This window comes from Leopardus geoffroyi, chromosome X, assembly GCF_018350155.1.
Source record: "Leopardus geoffroyi isolate Oge1 chromosome X, O.geoffroyi_Oge1_pat1.0, whole genome shotgun sequence".
NCBI lineage: Eukaryota > Metazoa > Chordata > Mammalia > Carnivora > Felidae > Leopardus > Leopardus geoffroyi.
In genome coordinates, this window is record NC_059343.1 from 106,330,267 (window position 1) to 106,348,056 (window position 17,790).

The following is a 17,790-nucleotide window of genomic DNA, read 5'->3' on the forward strand; positions in this document are numbered from 1 at the left end:
GGAAGAAATGGGAAATGGTTATTCATTTATTAGTTCCAGGCTATCCAATTTTTAGCATAAAAAAAAAAAACAAAAACTTAGCGGTGTCTGGGTTAAGTTGTCCAACCTAAGCCAGTTAAGCATCTAACTCTTGATTTTGGTTCAGGTCATGATATCATGGTAGTGGGATCGAACCCCACATCAGGTTTCATGGCGCCTGTTTATGATTCTCTCTCTCCCTCTGCCCCTCCCTCTCTCTCTCTCTCTTTCTCTCTAAAAAATAAATAATACAGTCCTTTTTAAAAATTTTTTAATGTTTATTTTTGACGGAGAGAGAGAGAGACAGAGCATGAGTGGGGGAGGGGCAGAGAGAGAGGGAGACACAGAATCTGAAGCAGGCTCTAGGCTCTGAGCAGTCAGCACAGAGCCGGATGCCGGGCTCAAACTCACAGACCACGAGATCATGACCTGAGCTGAAGTAGGATGCTCAACTGACTGAGCCACCCAGGCACCCCAATAACACAGTGTCTTTAAGAAAGAACCTTAAGACTTATTCATGAGTAAATAGAAAACTTGAATAAACCTACAACTAGTAAGGAGATGAAATTAATAATCAAAACTTTCACAGAGGGGCACCTGGGTGACCACTCAGTTAAGCATCTGGCTTTGGCCCAGGTCACGATCTTATGGTTTGGGAGTTCGAGCCCCACATTGGGCTCTCTGCGATCAGCACAGAGCTGGCTTCCTTCAGATTCTCTATCCCCCTCTCCCTCTGCCCCTTTACTGCTTATGTGCTCTCTGTGTTTCAAAAATAATAAATTTAAAAAAAATTCTTAAAAAAGCTACCATAGAGATAATTTTAGGAATAGATAGCTTCTTTGGTGAATTCTAACAAATATTAAAGAAGAATTAACACCAATTCTCCTCAGCTCCTCCAAAAACCAAAGATGAGGGAATATCCCCATATCATTTTATGAGGCCAATATTATCCTGATGCCAAAGCCAGATGAAGATACTATAAGAAGAAAAAACAAAACAAAACAAAAAAACTAGAGTACCATATTCCCAATGAATATTGATGAAAAGATAATCAAAAAATACTAACAAATGAAATCAGTAACTAAAAACTGTTATAAGAGACATAGGAGTACATTATATATCAGGTTATCCATATTGAAAGGATTATATACCATAATCGTTTGATATTTATTCACATATGTGAGGGTGATTCAACATATGAAAACCAATCATTGTAATGTACCACATTAATAAAATGAGGTCAAAAACATGGTTATCTCCATTTATTTTTTTAAAAATTAGGGAAAATTCAACCCCCTTTCATGATAAAAACCCTCAATAAAAGAAAAATAGGATACTTACTTAACCTGAAAAAGTCCAAGGGTGAAAAACCCATTGCTCAACATGCTCAATAATGAAAGACTAAAAGGTTTCACCTAAGATACACACACACACACACACACACACACACACACACACACACGAATGCTCAATTTTGCCACTTCTATTCAACATAGTATCGGAAGTTCCAGTCAGAATAATCAGAACTGGACTCACAAATGTATGACCAACTAATCTTTGACAAAGCAGGAAAGAGCATACAATGGAAAAAAAGACAGTCTCTTTAGCAAATGGTGCTGGGAGAACTGGACAGCAACATGAAGAAGAATGAAACTAGACCACTTTCTTACACCATTCACAAAAATAAACTCAAAATGGATAAAGGACCTGAATGTGAGACAGGAAACCATCCAAATCCTAGAGGAAAAAGCAGGAAAAAACCTCTCTGACCTCAGCCACAGCAATTTCTTACTTGACACATCTCCAAAGGCAAGGAAATTAAAAGCAAAAAGGAACTGTCGGGACATCATCAAGATAAAAAGTTTCTGCACTACAAAGGAAGCAATCAACAAAACTAAAAGGTAACTGATGGAGTGGGAAAAGATATTGCAAATCGTATATCAGATAAAGGGCCAGTACCCAAAATCTACAAGCTCCACATCTGAAAAACAAATAATCCAGTGAAGAAATGGGCAGAAAACATGAATAGACACTTCCTTAAAGAAGATATCCAGATGGCCAACAGGCACATGAAAAGATGCTCAATGTTACTCTTCATCAGGGAAATACAAACCAAAACCACACTGAGATACCACTTTATGCTGGTCAGAGTGGCTAAAATGAACAAATCAGGAGACTATAGATGCTGGAGAGGATGTGGAGAAATGGGAACCCTCTTGCACTGTTGGTGGGAATGCAAATTGATGCAGCCATTCTGGAAGACAGTGTGGAGCTTCCTCAAAAATTTAAAAATAGATCTACCCTATGACCCAGCAATAGCACTGCTAGGAATTTACCCAAGGGATACAGGAGTGCTGATGCATAGAGGCACTTGCACCCCTATGTTTATAGCAGCACTCTCAACAATAGCCAAATTATGGAAAGAGGCTAAATGTCCATCAACTGATGAATGGATAAAGAAGATGTGGTTTATATATACAATGGAATACTACTTGGCAATGAGAAAGAATTAAATCATGCCATTTGTAGCAAAATGGATGGATCTGGAGGGTATTATGCTAAGTGAAATAAGTCAGGCAGAGAAAGACAGATACCATAAGTTTTCACTCATATGTGGATCCAGAAAAATTTAACAGAAGACCATGGGGGAGGGAAAGGGGAGAAAAAAAGTTACAGAGAGGGAGGGAGGCAAACCATAAGAGAGTCTTAAATACTGAGAACTGAGGGTTGATGGGGGGTGGGGGAGAGGGGAAAGTGGGTGATGGGCATTGAGGAGGGCACCTGTTGGGATGAGCACTAGGTATTGTATAGAAACCAATTTGACAATAAATTATACTTAACATAAAATATTAAAAGATATTAAAAATAATTTAAAAATAATAGGTAAGGCAAAGAAATAGCATCCAATTTAGAAAAGAGGACATTAAATTATCTATGTGCATACATGACATGATTGTATATGTAGAAAACTCTAAAGTTTCCACACACACAGAACTGTTAGAACTAATAAACCAATCCAACAAAGTTGTAAAATACAAAATCAACAATAAAAAATCAATTGGGTTTCTACACATTAGTAATGACCAATTCAAAAAGGAAATTAAGAAAACAATTTCATTTACAATAGCATCAAGGGAATAAAATACTTAGGAAAAAATTAGCAAAATACCTGTACAGTGAAAACTACATAAGGTTAAAAGAATTTAAAGAAAGCATAAATAAATGGAAAAATAGTGGATTGGATTGGAAGAACTATAGTATATAGTTCTTCCTATATACACTATATATATATATATATATATATATATATACCTACATACACTATTATATATACACTATATATATTCTTTATATAGTATATACTCTTCCTGTATATACTATAGTTATTCCTATATACACCACATACAAAAATTAACTCAATATTAATTAGAAGATTATAATATTAAAAGTGATTACTGTATTGTGTCCTCTCACCCCAAACTCATATGTTGAAGCTCAAATCCCCAATATGAATGTATTTGGAGAGAAGACCTATAATAACATATTTAAGGTTAAATGAGTTCATAATGGTGAGACCCTGATACTATAGAATTAGTATCCTTGTAAGAAGAGTTGCAAGAGAGCTCACTTTCCCTTTCCCCCACTTCGCTTCCACCCCTCATATGCATGAAGAGGTCATGTTAGCACACAGTGAGATAATGGCCACTTGTGGGCAAGAGAAGAGCCCTCATAGTAAAACCTACCTTGCTGACACCTTTATTTTGGACTTCCCGGCATCTGAATTGTGAGAAATAAATTTCTGTTGTTTAAACCACCCAACCTGTGGCACTTTGCTATGGCTTGTCTGAGCAGATTAAGATACTAATGTACAGATTCAATACCATCCCTATCAAAATTTCAATGAATTTTTTTATAGGAAATAGAAAAACTCATACTAAAAATTCACATGCAATTGCGATGGAAACTGAGTACCCAAACAATTTTGCAAAAGAAGAACAAAGATGGGGGCGCCTGGGAGGCTCAGTCAGTTGAGCCCTAGACTTCAGCTCAGGTCATGATCTCACAGTTTGTTGGTTTGAGCCCCGCATCAGGCTCTGTGCTAACAGCTCAGAGCCTGGAGCCTGCTTCCAATTCTGTGTCTGCCTCTCTGTCCCTCCCCCATTCATGCTTTGTTTCTCTCCATCTCCCAAAAATAGATAAACGTTAAAAAATTAAAAAAAAAAAAAAAGAACAAAGAGGTCTCACAATTCCTGATTTCAAAACTCACTACAAAGCTATAGTAATCCAAACAGGTGGGACTTGCATAAGTACAGATATAGACCAATGCAATAAAATACATAACATAGAAATCTACCCTCACATAATGGCTAACGGATTTATGATAAAGATGCCAATTATTTTCAATAAATAATGATAGGAAAACAGAATATGTACATCTGAAATAATAGAATTAAACCCATTAAACCCTTACCTTATACAATATACAATAATTAACTCAAAACTAATTGAAGATCTAAATTTAAAAGTTAAAACTATAAAATTTTAGGACAAAAACATAGGATAAAAGATTTATAACATTGGACTGCACAATATTTTTTTTTTTGGCTATGGCACCAAAATAACAGGCAATGAAAGAAAAAAATAGATGAATTTTACTTCATCAAAATTAAAAAATATTCTGTGCAATAAAGGACACTGTCAAGAGAGTGAAAAGGCAAACTATAGAAGAAAATATTTGGCAAGCACATATCTGATAAGGGATTAATCCAGAATATATAAGAACAACTCAACAATAAACAAACAACTAAACTCAAAAATAAGCAAAACACTTAAATAGACAAAATAAGGTATATAAAGTACATAAAAATTTGCTCATCATCTGTAGGACTTGAGAAATACAAGTCAAAAGTACCATGAGATTATACTTCATACCCAGTAGGATGGCTTATAAACACATACACACAAATTAAAACAAAACAAAAAATAAGAAATATTAGCAAGGACACGGAGAAATTACAACACTTGTGCTTTTCTGGAGGAAATATAAAATGGTGTAGAAGTTGTGGAAAACATACTAGCCATTCCTTAAAAATTAAATATAGAATTATCATGGGATCTTAGCAATTCCACTTCTAGGTATATATTTAAAATAAATGAAGGGGTGCCCATTTGGCTCAGTTTGTTAAGTGTCCAACTTTGGCTCAGGTCATGATCTCATGGTTTGTGAGTTCTAGTCCCATGTCAGGCTCTGTGATGACAGCTCAGAGTTTGGAGCCTGCTTCAGGTTCTGTGTCTTCCTCACTCTGCTCCTCCCCTGCTCACACTCTGTCTGGCTCTCTCTCAAAAATAAACAAACATTAAAATCATTAAAATCATTAAAATAAATGAAAACATGAACTCAAATAAAATGACTATCTGTCATTTTGTGCATCCCAATGTTCATAGTAGAACAAAAATCTAAATGTAGAAATAACCCAAATGTCAACAAATGAATGGATATGAAATGCATAGGATATGCAAATTCATAGGGACAGAAATGCATAGGATAAACCAAATCTGGTGTATAGATACAAACAAGGGAATGTTATCCATTCTTAAGATTCAATATAACTTTGGTATATGTTGCTGCATGGATAAATCTTGTAAACATTATGCTAAGTGTAATAAGCCACGCACAAAATGACAAATAATTTTGTATCCTGCGACTTTGCTGAATTCATGTATCTGTTCTGGCAGACTTTTGGTGGAGTCTATTGGGTTTTCCATGTATAATATCATGTCATCTGCAAAAAGTGAAAGCTTGACTTCATCTTTGCCAATTTTGATGCCTTTGATTTCCTTTTGTTGTCTGATTGCTGGTGCTAGAACTTCCACCACTATGTTAAACAACAGCAGTGAGAGTGGACATCCCTGTCGTGTTCCTGATCTCAGGGAGAAAGCTCTCAGTTTTTCCCCATTGAGGATGATATTAGCTGTGGGCTTTTCATAAATGGCTTTTATGATGTTTAATTATGTTCCTTCTAACCCGACTTTCTGGAGGGTTTTTATTAAGAAAGAATGCTGAATTTTGTCACATGCTTTTTCTGCATTGATTGACAGGATCATATGGTTCTTTTCTTTTCTTTTCTTTTCTTTTCTTTTTTCTTTTCTTTTCTTAATGTGATGTATCACATTGATTGATTTGCAAATGTTGGAGCAGCCCTGCAGCCCAGGAATGAATCCACCTGATCATGGTGAATAATTATTTTTATATGCTTTTGAATTTGATTTGCTAGTATCTTGTTGAGAATTCTTGCATCCATATTCATCAAGGATATTGGCCTGTAGTTCTCTTTTTTTTGCTGGGTCTCCGTCTGGTTTGGGAATCAGAGTAATTCTGGCTTCATAGAATGAGTCTGGAAGGTTTCCTTCCCTTTCTATTTTTTGGAACATCTTGAGAAGGATAGGTAGTATCTTTGCTTTAAATGTCTGCTAGAATTCCCCAGGGAAACCATCTGATCCTGGACTCTTGCTAGTTGGGAGATTTTTGATAACTGATTCAATTTCTTCACTGGTTATGGGTCTGTTCAAGTTTTCTATTTCTTCCTGTTTGAGTTTTGGAACTGTATAGGTGCTTAGGAATTTGTCCATTTCTTCCACGTTGTCCAGTTTGTTGGCATATAATTTTTCATAATATTCCCTGATAATTGCTTGTATTTCTGAAGGGTTGGTTGTAATAATTCCATTTTAATTCATGATTTTATCTATTTTTGTCCTCTCCCTTTTCTTATTGAAAAGCCTCACTAGAGGCTCATCAATTATGTTTATTTTTTTAAAAAACCAACTCTTGGTTTCATTGATCTGTTCTACAGTTTATTTAGATTCTATATTGTTTATTTCTGCTCTGATATTTCTTATTTATCTTCTTCTACTGGGTTTGAGGTGTCTTTGCTGTTCCACTTATATTTCCTTTAGGTGTGCTGTTAGATTTTGTATTTGGAATTTTTCTTGTTTCTTGAGATAGGCCTGGATTGCAATGTATTTTCCTCTCAGGACTGCCTTCACTGCATCCCAAAGCATTTGGATTTTTGTCCTTTCGTTTTCATTTGTTTTCATATGTATTATTAATTTCTTCTCTAATTGCCTGGTAGACCCATTCGTTCTTTAGTAGGGTGTTCTTTGCCCTCCATGCTTTTGAGGCTTTCCAGACTTTTTCCTGGGGTTGATTTTAAGTTTCATAGCATTGTGGTCTGAAAGTGTGCATGGTATGATCTCAATTCTTTTATACTTATGAAGGGCTGTTTTGTGACCCAGTGTGTGATCTATCTTGGATAATGTTCCATGTGCACTCGAGAAGAAAGTATATTCTGTTTCTTTGGGATGCAGAGTTCTAAATATATCTGTCAAATCCACCTGATCCAATGTATCATTCAGGGCCCTTGTTTCCTTATTGATCCTGTGTCTAGATGATCTATCCATTGTTGTAAGTGGTGTATTAAATTCCCATGCAAATACCACATTTTTATCAATAAGGTTGCTTATTTCTGTGATTAATTGTTTTCTATATTTGGGGGCTCCCATATTGGGTGCATAGACATTTATAATTGTTAGCTCTTCCTGATGGATAGACCCTGTAATTATTATATAATGCCCTTCTTCATCTCTTGTTACAGCCTTTAATTTATGGTCTAGTTTGTCTGATGTAAGTATGGCTACTCCAGCTTTCTTTTTGCTTCCAGTAGCATGATAGATAGTTCTCCATCCCCTCACTTTCAATCTGAAGGTGTCCTCAGGTCTAAAATGAGTCTCTTATAGACAGCAAATAGATGGATCTTGTTTTCTATCCGTTCTGATACCCTATGTCTTTTGGTTGGAGCATTTAGTGCATGTACATTCAGTGTTATAGAAAGATATGGGTTTAGAGTCATTGTAATATCTGTAGGTTTGATGCTTGTAGTGGTGTGTCTGGTACTTTATGGTCCTTGCAACATTTCACTCACAGAATCCCTTTTAGGGTCTCTTGTAGAGCTGGTTTAGTGGCAATGAATTCCTTCAGTTTTTGGTTTTTTTGGGAAAACCTTTATCTCTCCTTCTATTCTCAATGACAGATTTGCTGGATAAAGGATTCTTGGCTGCATATTTTTTTTTCTGTTCATCACATTGAAGATTTGCTGCCATTCCTTTCTGGCCTGCCAAATTTCAGTAGATAGGTTTGCTACTCCTCTTGTCTCCATTTGTAAGTTAGAGCCTGTTTATAGCTAGCTACTTTCAGAATTCTCTCCTTATCCTTGTATTTTGACAGTTTCACTATGATATGTCATGCAAAAGACCGATTCAAGTTACGTCTGAAGGCAGTTCTCTGTGCCTCTTGGATTTCAATGCCTGTTTCCTTCCCCAGATCAGGGAAGTTCTCAACTATGTTTTGTTCTCGTATACCTTCAGCCCCTTTCTCTCTCTCTTCTTCTTCTGGAATTCCTATGATATGGATATTGTTCCATTAGATTGTATCACTTAGTTCTCTAATTCTCCCCTCATACTCCTGGATTTTTCTATCTCTATTTTTCTCATCTTCCTCTTTTTCCAAAGTTTTATCTTCTACTTCACCTATTCTCTCCACTGCCTCTTCAATCCAAGCTGTGGTCGCCTCCATTTTATTTTGCACATCATTTATAGCATTTTTTAGTTCCTCGTGACTATTTCTTAGTCCCTTGATCTCTGTAGCAATCGATTCTCTTCTGTTCTCTTTGCTTTTTTCAAGACCAGTGATTAATTTTATGACTATTCTAAATTCTTGTTCTGTTATATTGCTTAAATCGGTTTTGATATATTCGTTAGCTGTCGCTACACCCTGGAATTTCTTTTGAGGAGAATTATTCCGTTTCGTCATTTTGGGTCGTCCCTGTGGTAGCTCCAAACTGCAGGGCACTTCACCTGTCTTGTCCAGTGTAACTTGTGTTGGTGGGTGGCGCTGCAGTCAGACCAGATGTCTGCCCCCAGCCCACCGCTGGGGCTACAGACTGGTGTGTACCTTATCTTCCCCTCTCCCAGGGGCAGGACTCACTATGGAGTGGTGTGGCCCCTGTCTGGGCTACTTTCACAGCTCCAGGCTTGTGGTGCTGCTTCAATCGGATCTGTCCAAGGGCATATTAGCTAGGGTGGATCCGCAAGGTGTATTTGGGTCGGAGGCACAGCTTAACTTGCTGTGCCTCCTGCAGGAGGGGCCTTGCAGCACCTGGAGGGAAGCAGGCATGTCGGAGGGATGGATCCCCAGAAACACAGTGTTAGGCATTCCTGTGGTGCGAGCAAGTTCAGTGAGGGGCACTGGTTCCCTTTGGAATTTCGGCTGGGGGATGGGAGAGGGAAACAGCGCTTGCCAGCACATATGTTTTCCCACTGAGCTGAGCTCTGTCTTCTTGGGGCTCAACTCTCCCTCCCAGAGTCCTCTCATCCTCCGCATTCTCCAAGAGCAGAGCTGTTGACTTTTAACATTCCAGTTGTTAAGTCCCACTGGCTGTCAGAACTCACAGGGTCCAGCCTCTCTGCTTTTGCAAGCCAGACTTTGGGGGCTCTGCCTTGCCAGTCAGGCTGCCCCTCCACAGCCCCAGCTCCCTCCTGCCAGTCTGTGTAGCATGCACTGCCTCTCTGCCCTTCCTACCCTCTTGTCGGCCTCTTGTCTATGCTTAGCTCTGGAGAGTAGGTTCTGCTATTCTTCTGGTGTTTTTCTGGGTTATAGGCAGATGTGGGTGGAATCTAAGTGATCAGCATGATGAGGTGAGCCCAGGGTCCTCCTATTCTGCCGTCTTCTATTTAATGTAATAATTGTTTCTAAAGATGTTAAATATTCTTAAAATTATTTTCCCAGTCTATACAAAAACAAGAGTGGACTGCAATCATTCCAAATTCCCAGCTAATTGTCATTCCATATCCTCACAATGTTCTTTGAAAGTAATGTCCTTGTTTGAACTGATTTTGGTAAAAATATTTTTTCCAGAAGTATCAGAACACAGTCTGAAGTATTAAATAGCTGTAGACCTGACGCTAAGGGAAGGTGAGAACTTTAGGGTCCCCTGCTTCTGAGTCCTGCCCAGATCCACACTCCCTGTCCAAGGCAGATAGTCCAGCAGGGGAAAACTGGGGCAGAGTTTTGACCTTGAGCTGAGATCCGAAGAGGTCGAGGGGTCAGCTCCCCTTTCTGTGAGGGCACATGGAGATAGGCAGGTGGGGAAGGGCTGCAGGGTTCCCTGGTCCCTTCCTTGGGCCAGAGGCCTCCAGGGCTCAGACCTGCTCATCCTGGAAGCCCTGCAGTGGTGGGGAATGGGCTGGGTTCTCCCTCAGCACTGGCCTCTAGGAGAGGCAGTTCGTAGCCGAGGAGGTTGAGACAACCCTCATATTCTTAATTGCAATACCTCTTAATATCTTATATCAAATTACCCTATCTGGTTTTATTTCTTTTTTTACGTTTTTTTTTTTAAATTTATTTTTGAGACAGAGAGAGACAAAGCATGAACAGGGGAGGGTCAGAGAGAGAGGGAGACACAGAATCTGAAACTGGCTCCAGGCTCTGAGATGTCAGCACAGAGCCCAATGTGGGGCTCGAACTCACAAACCGCGAGATCATGACCTGAGCCAAAGTCAGACGCCCAACTGACTGAGCCACCCAGGCGCCCCTCTGGTTTTATTTCTAAACTGTCTTGCATAGTCTTGGCTCTTTGATCTTATTTTTTAACTTCTTTTTTTAAGTTTTTCTTTATGTATTTTGAGAGGCAGAGAGCGTGAATGAGCAGAGGAGGGGCAAAGAGAGAGAGAGAGAGAGAGAGGAAGAGAGAGAATTCCAAGTAGGTTCAGTGCTGTGAGCCTGGAGGCCAACACAGGGCTCTATCTCATAAACCCTGAAATCATGACCTGACCTGAAATCAAGAGTAGGACACTTAATTGACTGAGCCACCCAGGCACCCCATAGCTCTTTGATCTTAAATATAATGTTAGAATAATGTAGTTATGTCTTACAACCTTACCAGGATTATTACTGAATTCTTTGAATCTATAAATCATTGTACAGAAAAAATGTCAACTTTATGATTTGAAATGTTTCTGTTGAGCATGATCAGTTTCTCCATTTCTTTAGGTCTTAATGATTAACACACAAAAAATCTAAAAAAAGCATTTTAATTTTATCATAAAGGTTTTATACCTACATTCATTTCTAGTAATCTTATATTCTTAATTGTTATTGTAAACAATACGCTTCTAAATTTAATTTAAGTATTCAGTGCTACTATTAGAAATATAATTGACTTTGGTACATTTATTTCATTTTGAAAATGATGAATCATCTCAATTCTAATATTTTTATTAACACTTTTAGTTTTCTGAAGAACATCCTATCATATCTGAAAGTAAAAAAAATTATTTGTACTTTCCTAATTGTTATACTTTTGTCTATATTGTCTTGTTAATGAACTACCCAGTACCTCTAGTACAATACCAAATAAAATTGCTCATAGTGGGAGTCCTTGATTACTTCATGTTAAAACAAATATTTTAATATTTCATATTTTTTCTATATGTTTTATGTAGGTTTTTAAATAGTATTAACCATTTTATGGTAATGATATTTCTTTTGCTTTGGATAATATATTTTAGGATTAATGGATGTTTACTCAAATGTTCTGATTTTGCCATGTATTGAGACATAGTGAATTACATCCACAGATTTATAAATGGCATACCAATCTTGCATTTCTGAAGTAAACCAAAGTTGATTTTAAATTAACTTTTCATACATTGATGAATTTGGTATGTTGATGTTTTGCTTATGAATTTGCATCTATGTTTATGAGTGAGGTTGATCTGAATTTTTCTTTCATAATATTCCCAATGATTGGTACAATTTTAAAGCTACATTGTACGTATAAAATTAGTAAGAGTTTGCTGTTTTGTCTATACTACTAAAGAATATGCATAAAAAATGGAATTTTTGAATGATTTAAGTTACCTGGAAAAATATCTAGACAATGTTTATGTCAAAATTTTAAAATGATTTTGTAATATTTATACTATGTAGTGATATCTATTTTTAGGCTATAGTTAAGGTAAATTTATATTTGTGAGATGAAATGTACAGTTATTCATAATATGGCAATTGATTTCTTCTTCACTAGCATTTGTCACCAATTTTAATTCTTCACAATTTTAAACTTGTTTATTGTAAATTATGATCAATAATTTCAGTGGGATGTCTATTTTGTCTTTAAAAAGAATCAAGTATTTCTTCATTCTCTTTATTTTGTCTTTGTTATATATATTATTTTTTACTATTTATTTATTCAAGTATAATTTATGTACAATGTTACATTAGTTTCAGGTGTACAATATAATGATTTAATAATTCTGTACATTTCTCAGTGCTTACTAAGAAAAATGTACTCTTAATCCCCTTTATTTATTTTACCCATTCCTCCCCCCAGTCATCCACCTCCCCTCTGACAATCACCATGTCTCTGTATTTAAAATTCTGGGTTTTTCATTTCTGTTTTCCTTTGTTCATTTGTTTTGTTTCTTAAATTCCAAATGTGAGTGAAATGATGTAGTATTTGTCTTTGTCTGACTTATTTCACTTAGCATTATAACCTCTAGGTTCATCCATGTTGTTGCAAATGGCAAGATTTCATTAATTTCTCATTTCCTATTATTTAATTACTTCCTCCTGTTTTGTGGGTTTATTCTGTTTGTTTTTTCATAAATCAAACATTTAGCTTTTTGATACTCACCCTTTCTTTTTACTTGTAGAAACATTTTAGACTCTACATTTCTTAATAATTCTAGCATTAGCTGCCTTCAATCTTAATAGCTGATATTTTCCTCTCATTCATTTTTAATTAGCTTATGTTTTTATTACAATTTTGTCGTTGATATTTTTTAGAAATTCTTTTTAATATTTATCTTTGCAGTGGTTATTTAGTTTTTTTTTTTCTTAATTTTAAGGTTCTTTTTACAGTCAGTTTATTTAGCTTCAACATATATATTCTAAATGTTTTTATTTCTGGTAAAAGATTTTTAACTTCAATCAGTTTCCATGATTTAATCCTTTAGTATTACAGAATTTTCATTCTTTGTATTATGTTAATACTATAAACTGATGCTGTCAATATTTTAAAGTTTACTCCTATTTACATAATTTTTAAAGGTTCATTATTTCTTTTATACCATATATATCTTATTCTAAGATTATACCCATATGCCCTCAATGAATCATATAAAATTTCATTTAGTTATGATGTATTGACAATAGACACTTTCATTATTGTCAGAAAAATCTTTTTACCATCTTCCTTGGAGTGGTTTTCCTGGATATAAAATTCTAGATTGACAGTAATGTTTCCCTCACTCTTCCAAGGTGTCATTCTACTATCTTCTGGTTCCATTGTGGTTTTGCTAAGTTATATGGAAACAGAAGCTTGCTATTTAGCCAGAACTCTCAAACAAATATGAAAAATAAAATACCTGTTTTATAGTAATTTATAACATTTGATAATTTTCATGGCTATATTCAAGCTAGCAATGTGACAATCTTGAACATGGAGTTGGGAAGATATAAGAAAAATAGGAATTTTATTTATATTAGTGGTTTTATTTCACTCAGGCTGAAATTTTTGGAATTGCTCTTTCATTGTGATTTTCTCCCCATCCTGCTCTCTTTTTGCCTATTTTACCTCTTATTCTAATCTGCTCCAACAATCTATGTAAATTTGATGGTATGTATCCTTCTGTACTTTTGTCGAAGTGCTTATAATCACACAAAAATATTCCTTTATATACGTACATATAAATGTGCATAGACATACATATGGGAAAGTGTCACTGCTTAATAAATAAGTACATTGCATTACAAAGACTTCTCTGAATTTTCCATTTGTGTCCCAATAATATTTTGGAAAAATACTAAATTAATGAGAAAAAATCATGTAGACATAATTTATTCAACAATTTATTTATTGGAGACCATTAAATATTTCCAGTATTTTACTCCTAACTAAATGAGGCTATATATCCTTGAAATTAAAAATGAACCAAAAGTAGAAGTGTAGATTCTTAACCCTGTAGCTGGGAGTAGGGGCCTTGAGCTTAGAGAGCCTTGATCAAATAGCGATTTCTGTTCACATTTCTCCTTTTTGCCAAGGAAAACAGCCTCATCCTATTTTGGTGCCTAATCGCTGATAACAGCAGAGAATCTTATTTTGGTAATAAAGGATTTACTGAGTGAAAGGGCCTGTTGGACCCTAAAAAGCAGGGTAGAATTTCTTTTACTTAATTCCCGTCCACTTCCCACACTTTCTCTGGAGATTTTTGCCTTTCCTTAACACTAGATCTATCAAAAATATCCAAGATACTTGATTAAAATGAAGGCCCCAGGGAACCTACTGAGTCAGGTTTCTGGGCATGAGGCTCAAGCACCTGCTTTAACTGTAAACCCTGTAAGTAGACACAACCTCAACTAATAAAAGGATTTCTCGAGAGAAAACTATTAAAAGTGTCCATGAGTCAGAAAAGGTGGAATAGAACCACTTAAAATGATTCATTACCTGGATCAGAAATTACTCTGGTGCCACAAAAAATGAACGGAAACTAAAATGTCATATCAATTTTATCAAACACCATGCTAAGGCCCAAGGGAAAATGCCACCTTCTACAAGTGCTCCTGCGATCTGATAGATCCCAGTACCTTGTGCTCTGGATTCCTTAAAAGCATTTTCTCTGAACAATGTATGTCCCAAACTCCATGAAATCTGCAGAGTGATCCACATCTGCTTGAACCTGCTCAGAGAGGTCACAAAGGATGCACCTATCCATGAAGAGAAACATCTATCAGAAGCTGTAATCTTGTTGGGAGTTCCTCTGGAAGCCAGCTGTTCCAGTTCTTTCAAAAGTCTTTCCTCAAGCCCAGGGAAAAGAGTGGTGCCCCCAGACAGCACAATTTCTGCAAAAAGATTCTTCTGGATATCAGTGTCACACTTCATAATGCTGCTGGATACCATTTTTGAGAGTCCTGGGTTGTGGATACCCAGCTGGTCAGGTGCAAAAAGGATCTCAGGCACCTGGTGCAGCTGGTCTCCAATGTAGATAACATTTCCATCTGGCAGTTTGTATTCTCTTAGTACCTCTTCTGGCTTCTTACATAGCTCTTTCTCTGGCTCCAAGGCCACATGACACAGCTTCTCTTTGATGTCACCCACTAAGGCTTTATTGAGTATGAAAGGGAAGGTACTTCCACGAACGAGGAGGAGCCGAGTGAGGTGCTCTATGATGTCCCTTCCTGCCACGTAGAGCTTGGTCACAGCATGAGGCAGGGAACAACCCTCAAAGATAGGGACAGTGCAGGTGATCCCATCACCACTGTCCACCACTAATCCCGTGACAGAGGCTACCACTGCATGGTTGGACAGGTAGAAAGCAGGCACATTGAGTCTCAAACATCACTTCTGTCATCTTCTCTCCAGTCTCCCTTGGGTTCAAAGAGGGCTCAGTAATGAGTACAGGTCATTGACAGGGTTTGACTCCTAGTTCCCACTCAAAAAGATACTTCCAAAGTTTCTCTATGTCATCCCATCCTGTTACCAGTCCACACTCAATGGGGTAGTGCAAATGCAAGACCTTATACTTGTACAGGGCTTTTTGTCCCACGAAGTACTTTTTCTTAGTGGCTTCTGATAAGAGCATGTTAAATTTAGGATGCCCCACAACAGAACTGATGATGTGAAGGGGTCCAATCTCTCCAGACAGGCCTGCTTTGCAGAGTCCTGATCCGTTGTCAAAAATTACAGCTGGAATATCTAATACAGATGGGTTATACATGTTTGAAGCATGCTCTTCCAAACTTCAACAAAATAAAAAATCCTTTGCCACTTTGTATGACAACAGGCACCTCTGGAAGATTTAAAACCACAGGCTTCCAAAGTTCTCAGGTTGACACTCAGGAGGAGCTAGCAGGTTGTCCCCAATCCCACAGAGTACCTTGTCTTCAACCCATGAATCCTGTCTCCTTTCAGGCAGCCCAGGGCCTGCTAGGAAATTTCAGTGATGATTGCCCCCCCCCCCATGTAACAATCTTGCCAAGGCAACAATTGTCCTCAAAGAGCATCAAAGGGATTTTAAGGGGTGGGGTCTCTGAGCCACCAATACTCCTAGCTTGGTGAAACATGAAAAAGAGGAAGGGAAACCATACACATGGGTAGCTTTGATAAGGTGAAGTGAAGGCCTTACTTTAGAAGTAAGTGAAACAGCCAAACTACGGGCTTCTTCCAGAAAACTGCCTTCTAAGCGCAGCTAAGCTATTTTGGAGGGATGACAAAAATACCTTTCCCTTTGCTAAAGGGAGGAACTAACCACAAGACACAGGTTCAGATTGGAATGAGAATGATCATAATCCAGTTTCAGAGGTTCTTAGAATATTCTATCTTTTATTACACCTCATATATGTTTCTTGTTTTTAACAGCTTTATTGAGATACATTTCACAAACAATACTTTCACCCATTTATAATGTTCATTCCCATGATTTTCAGTATATTACTTGATATATGCAAACATCACAAAAGTCAAATTTAGAATATTTTATTTACCTCAGAAAGAATTCTGTATCCTTCTGCTATCAACCTCTTTAGACTGTCCTTCTGGGCTCTAAGCACCACCAATATATTTTCTGTCTCTATAAATTTCTTCTGCCTTTTTCATATAAACGGAGGCATGTAATATGAAGCCTTTTGTGTCCGACTTAATTAATTTAGCATACTGTCTTCAAGGTTCTTCCTTTTGATTTGTATTTACTTAATTATGAGTGGTGTTGAGCATCTTTTCATGTGTCTGTTAGCCATCTGGATGTCTTCTTTGGATAAATAGCTATTCATGTCTTCTGCCCATTTCTTAACTGGATTTTTTTTTTGGGGTGTTGAGTTTGATAAGTTCTTTACAGATATACATCAGATATGTCATCTCCCATTTTTTGTTTGCTTTTTAGTTTTGTTGATTGTGTCCTTCACTGGGCAGAATGTTTTTATCTTGATGAATTCCCATCGGTTTATTTCTGCTTTTGTTTCCTTTGCCTCAGGAGATATCTAGTAAGAATTTGCTAACAACTGATGTCAAAGAGGTTGCTGCCTGTGTTGTCCTCTGGGATTTTTATGGTACCCTGTCTCACATTTAGGTCTTTCCTCCATTTTGAATTTATTTTTGTGTATGGTGTAAGAATGTGATCAAATTCCATTCTTTTTCATGTGGCTGTCCAGTTTTCCCAACATCATTTGTTGAAGAGATTGTCTTTTTCCCATTGGATATTCTTTCCCACTTTGTTGAAGAGTAGTTGACCATAGACTGGTGGGGCCATTTCTGCTGTGGGTTTTTTATTCTATTCCATTGATCTATGTGTCTGTTTATGTACCAGTACCATACTGTATTGATCACTACTGCTTTGTAATATAACTTGAAGTTTGGAATTATGAGGTCTCCAACTCTACTTTCCTTTTTCAGGCTATTCAGGGTATTTTGTGGTTCCATACAAATTTTAGGATTATTTTTTCCAGCTCTGTGAAAAATGCTGGTGGTATTTTGATAGTGATTGCATTAAATGTGTAGATTGCTTGGGTAGTATAAAAATTTTAACAATATTTGTTCTTTCAACCCATGATCAAGGAAAGTTTTCCATATCCTTGTGCCCTCCTCAATTTCTTTCATAAATGTTCTATACTTTTCAGAGTGCAGAACTTTTACTTCTTTGGTTAGGCTTATTCTTAGGTATGTT

General features: G+C 36.8%; 1 protein-coding gene across 1 annotated transcript; it reads right to left on the bottom strand.

The window, feature by feature from the left end:
• Positions 1-14,736: 14,736 nt before the first annotated feature.
• On the bottom strand, positions 14,737-15,973 carry LOC123595087 (actin-related protein T2-like). The gene is given in 3 exon segments (XM_045472303.1): positions 14,737-14,789; positions 14,792-15,459; positions 15,461-15,973. Coding segments are annotated over 3 exon segments (1,110 nt in total). The 5' UTR covers positions 15,850-15,973.
• Between the last annotated feature and the right edge of the window lie 1,817 nt (positions 15,974-17,790).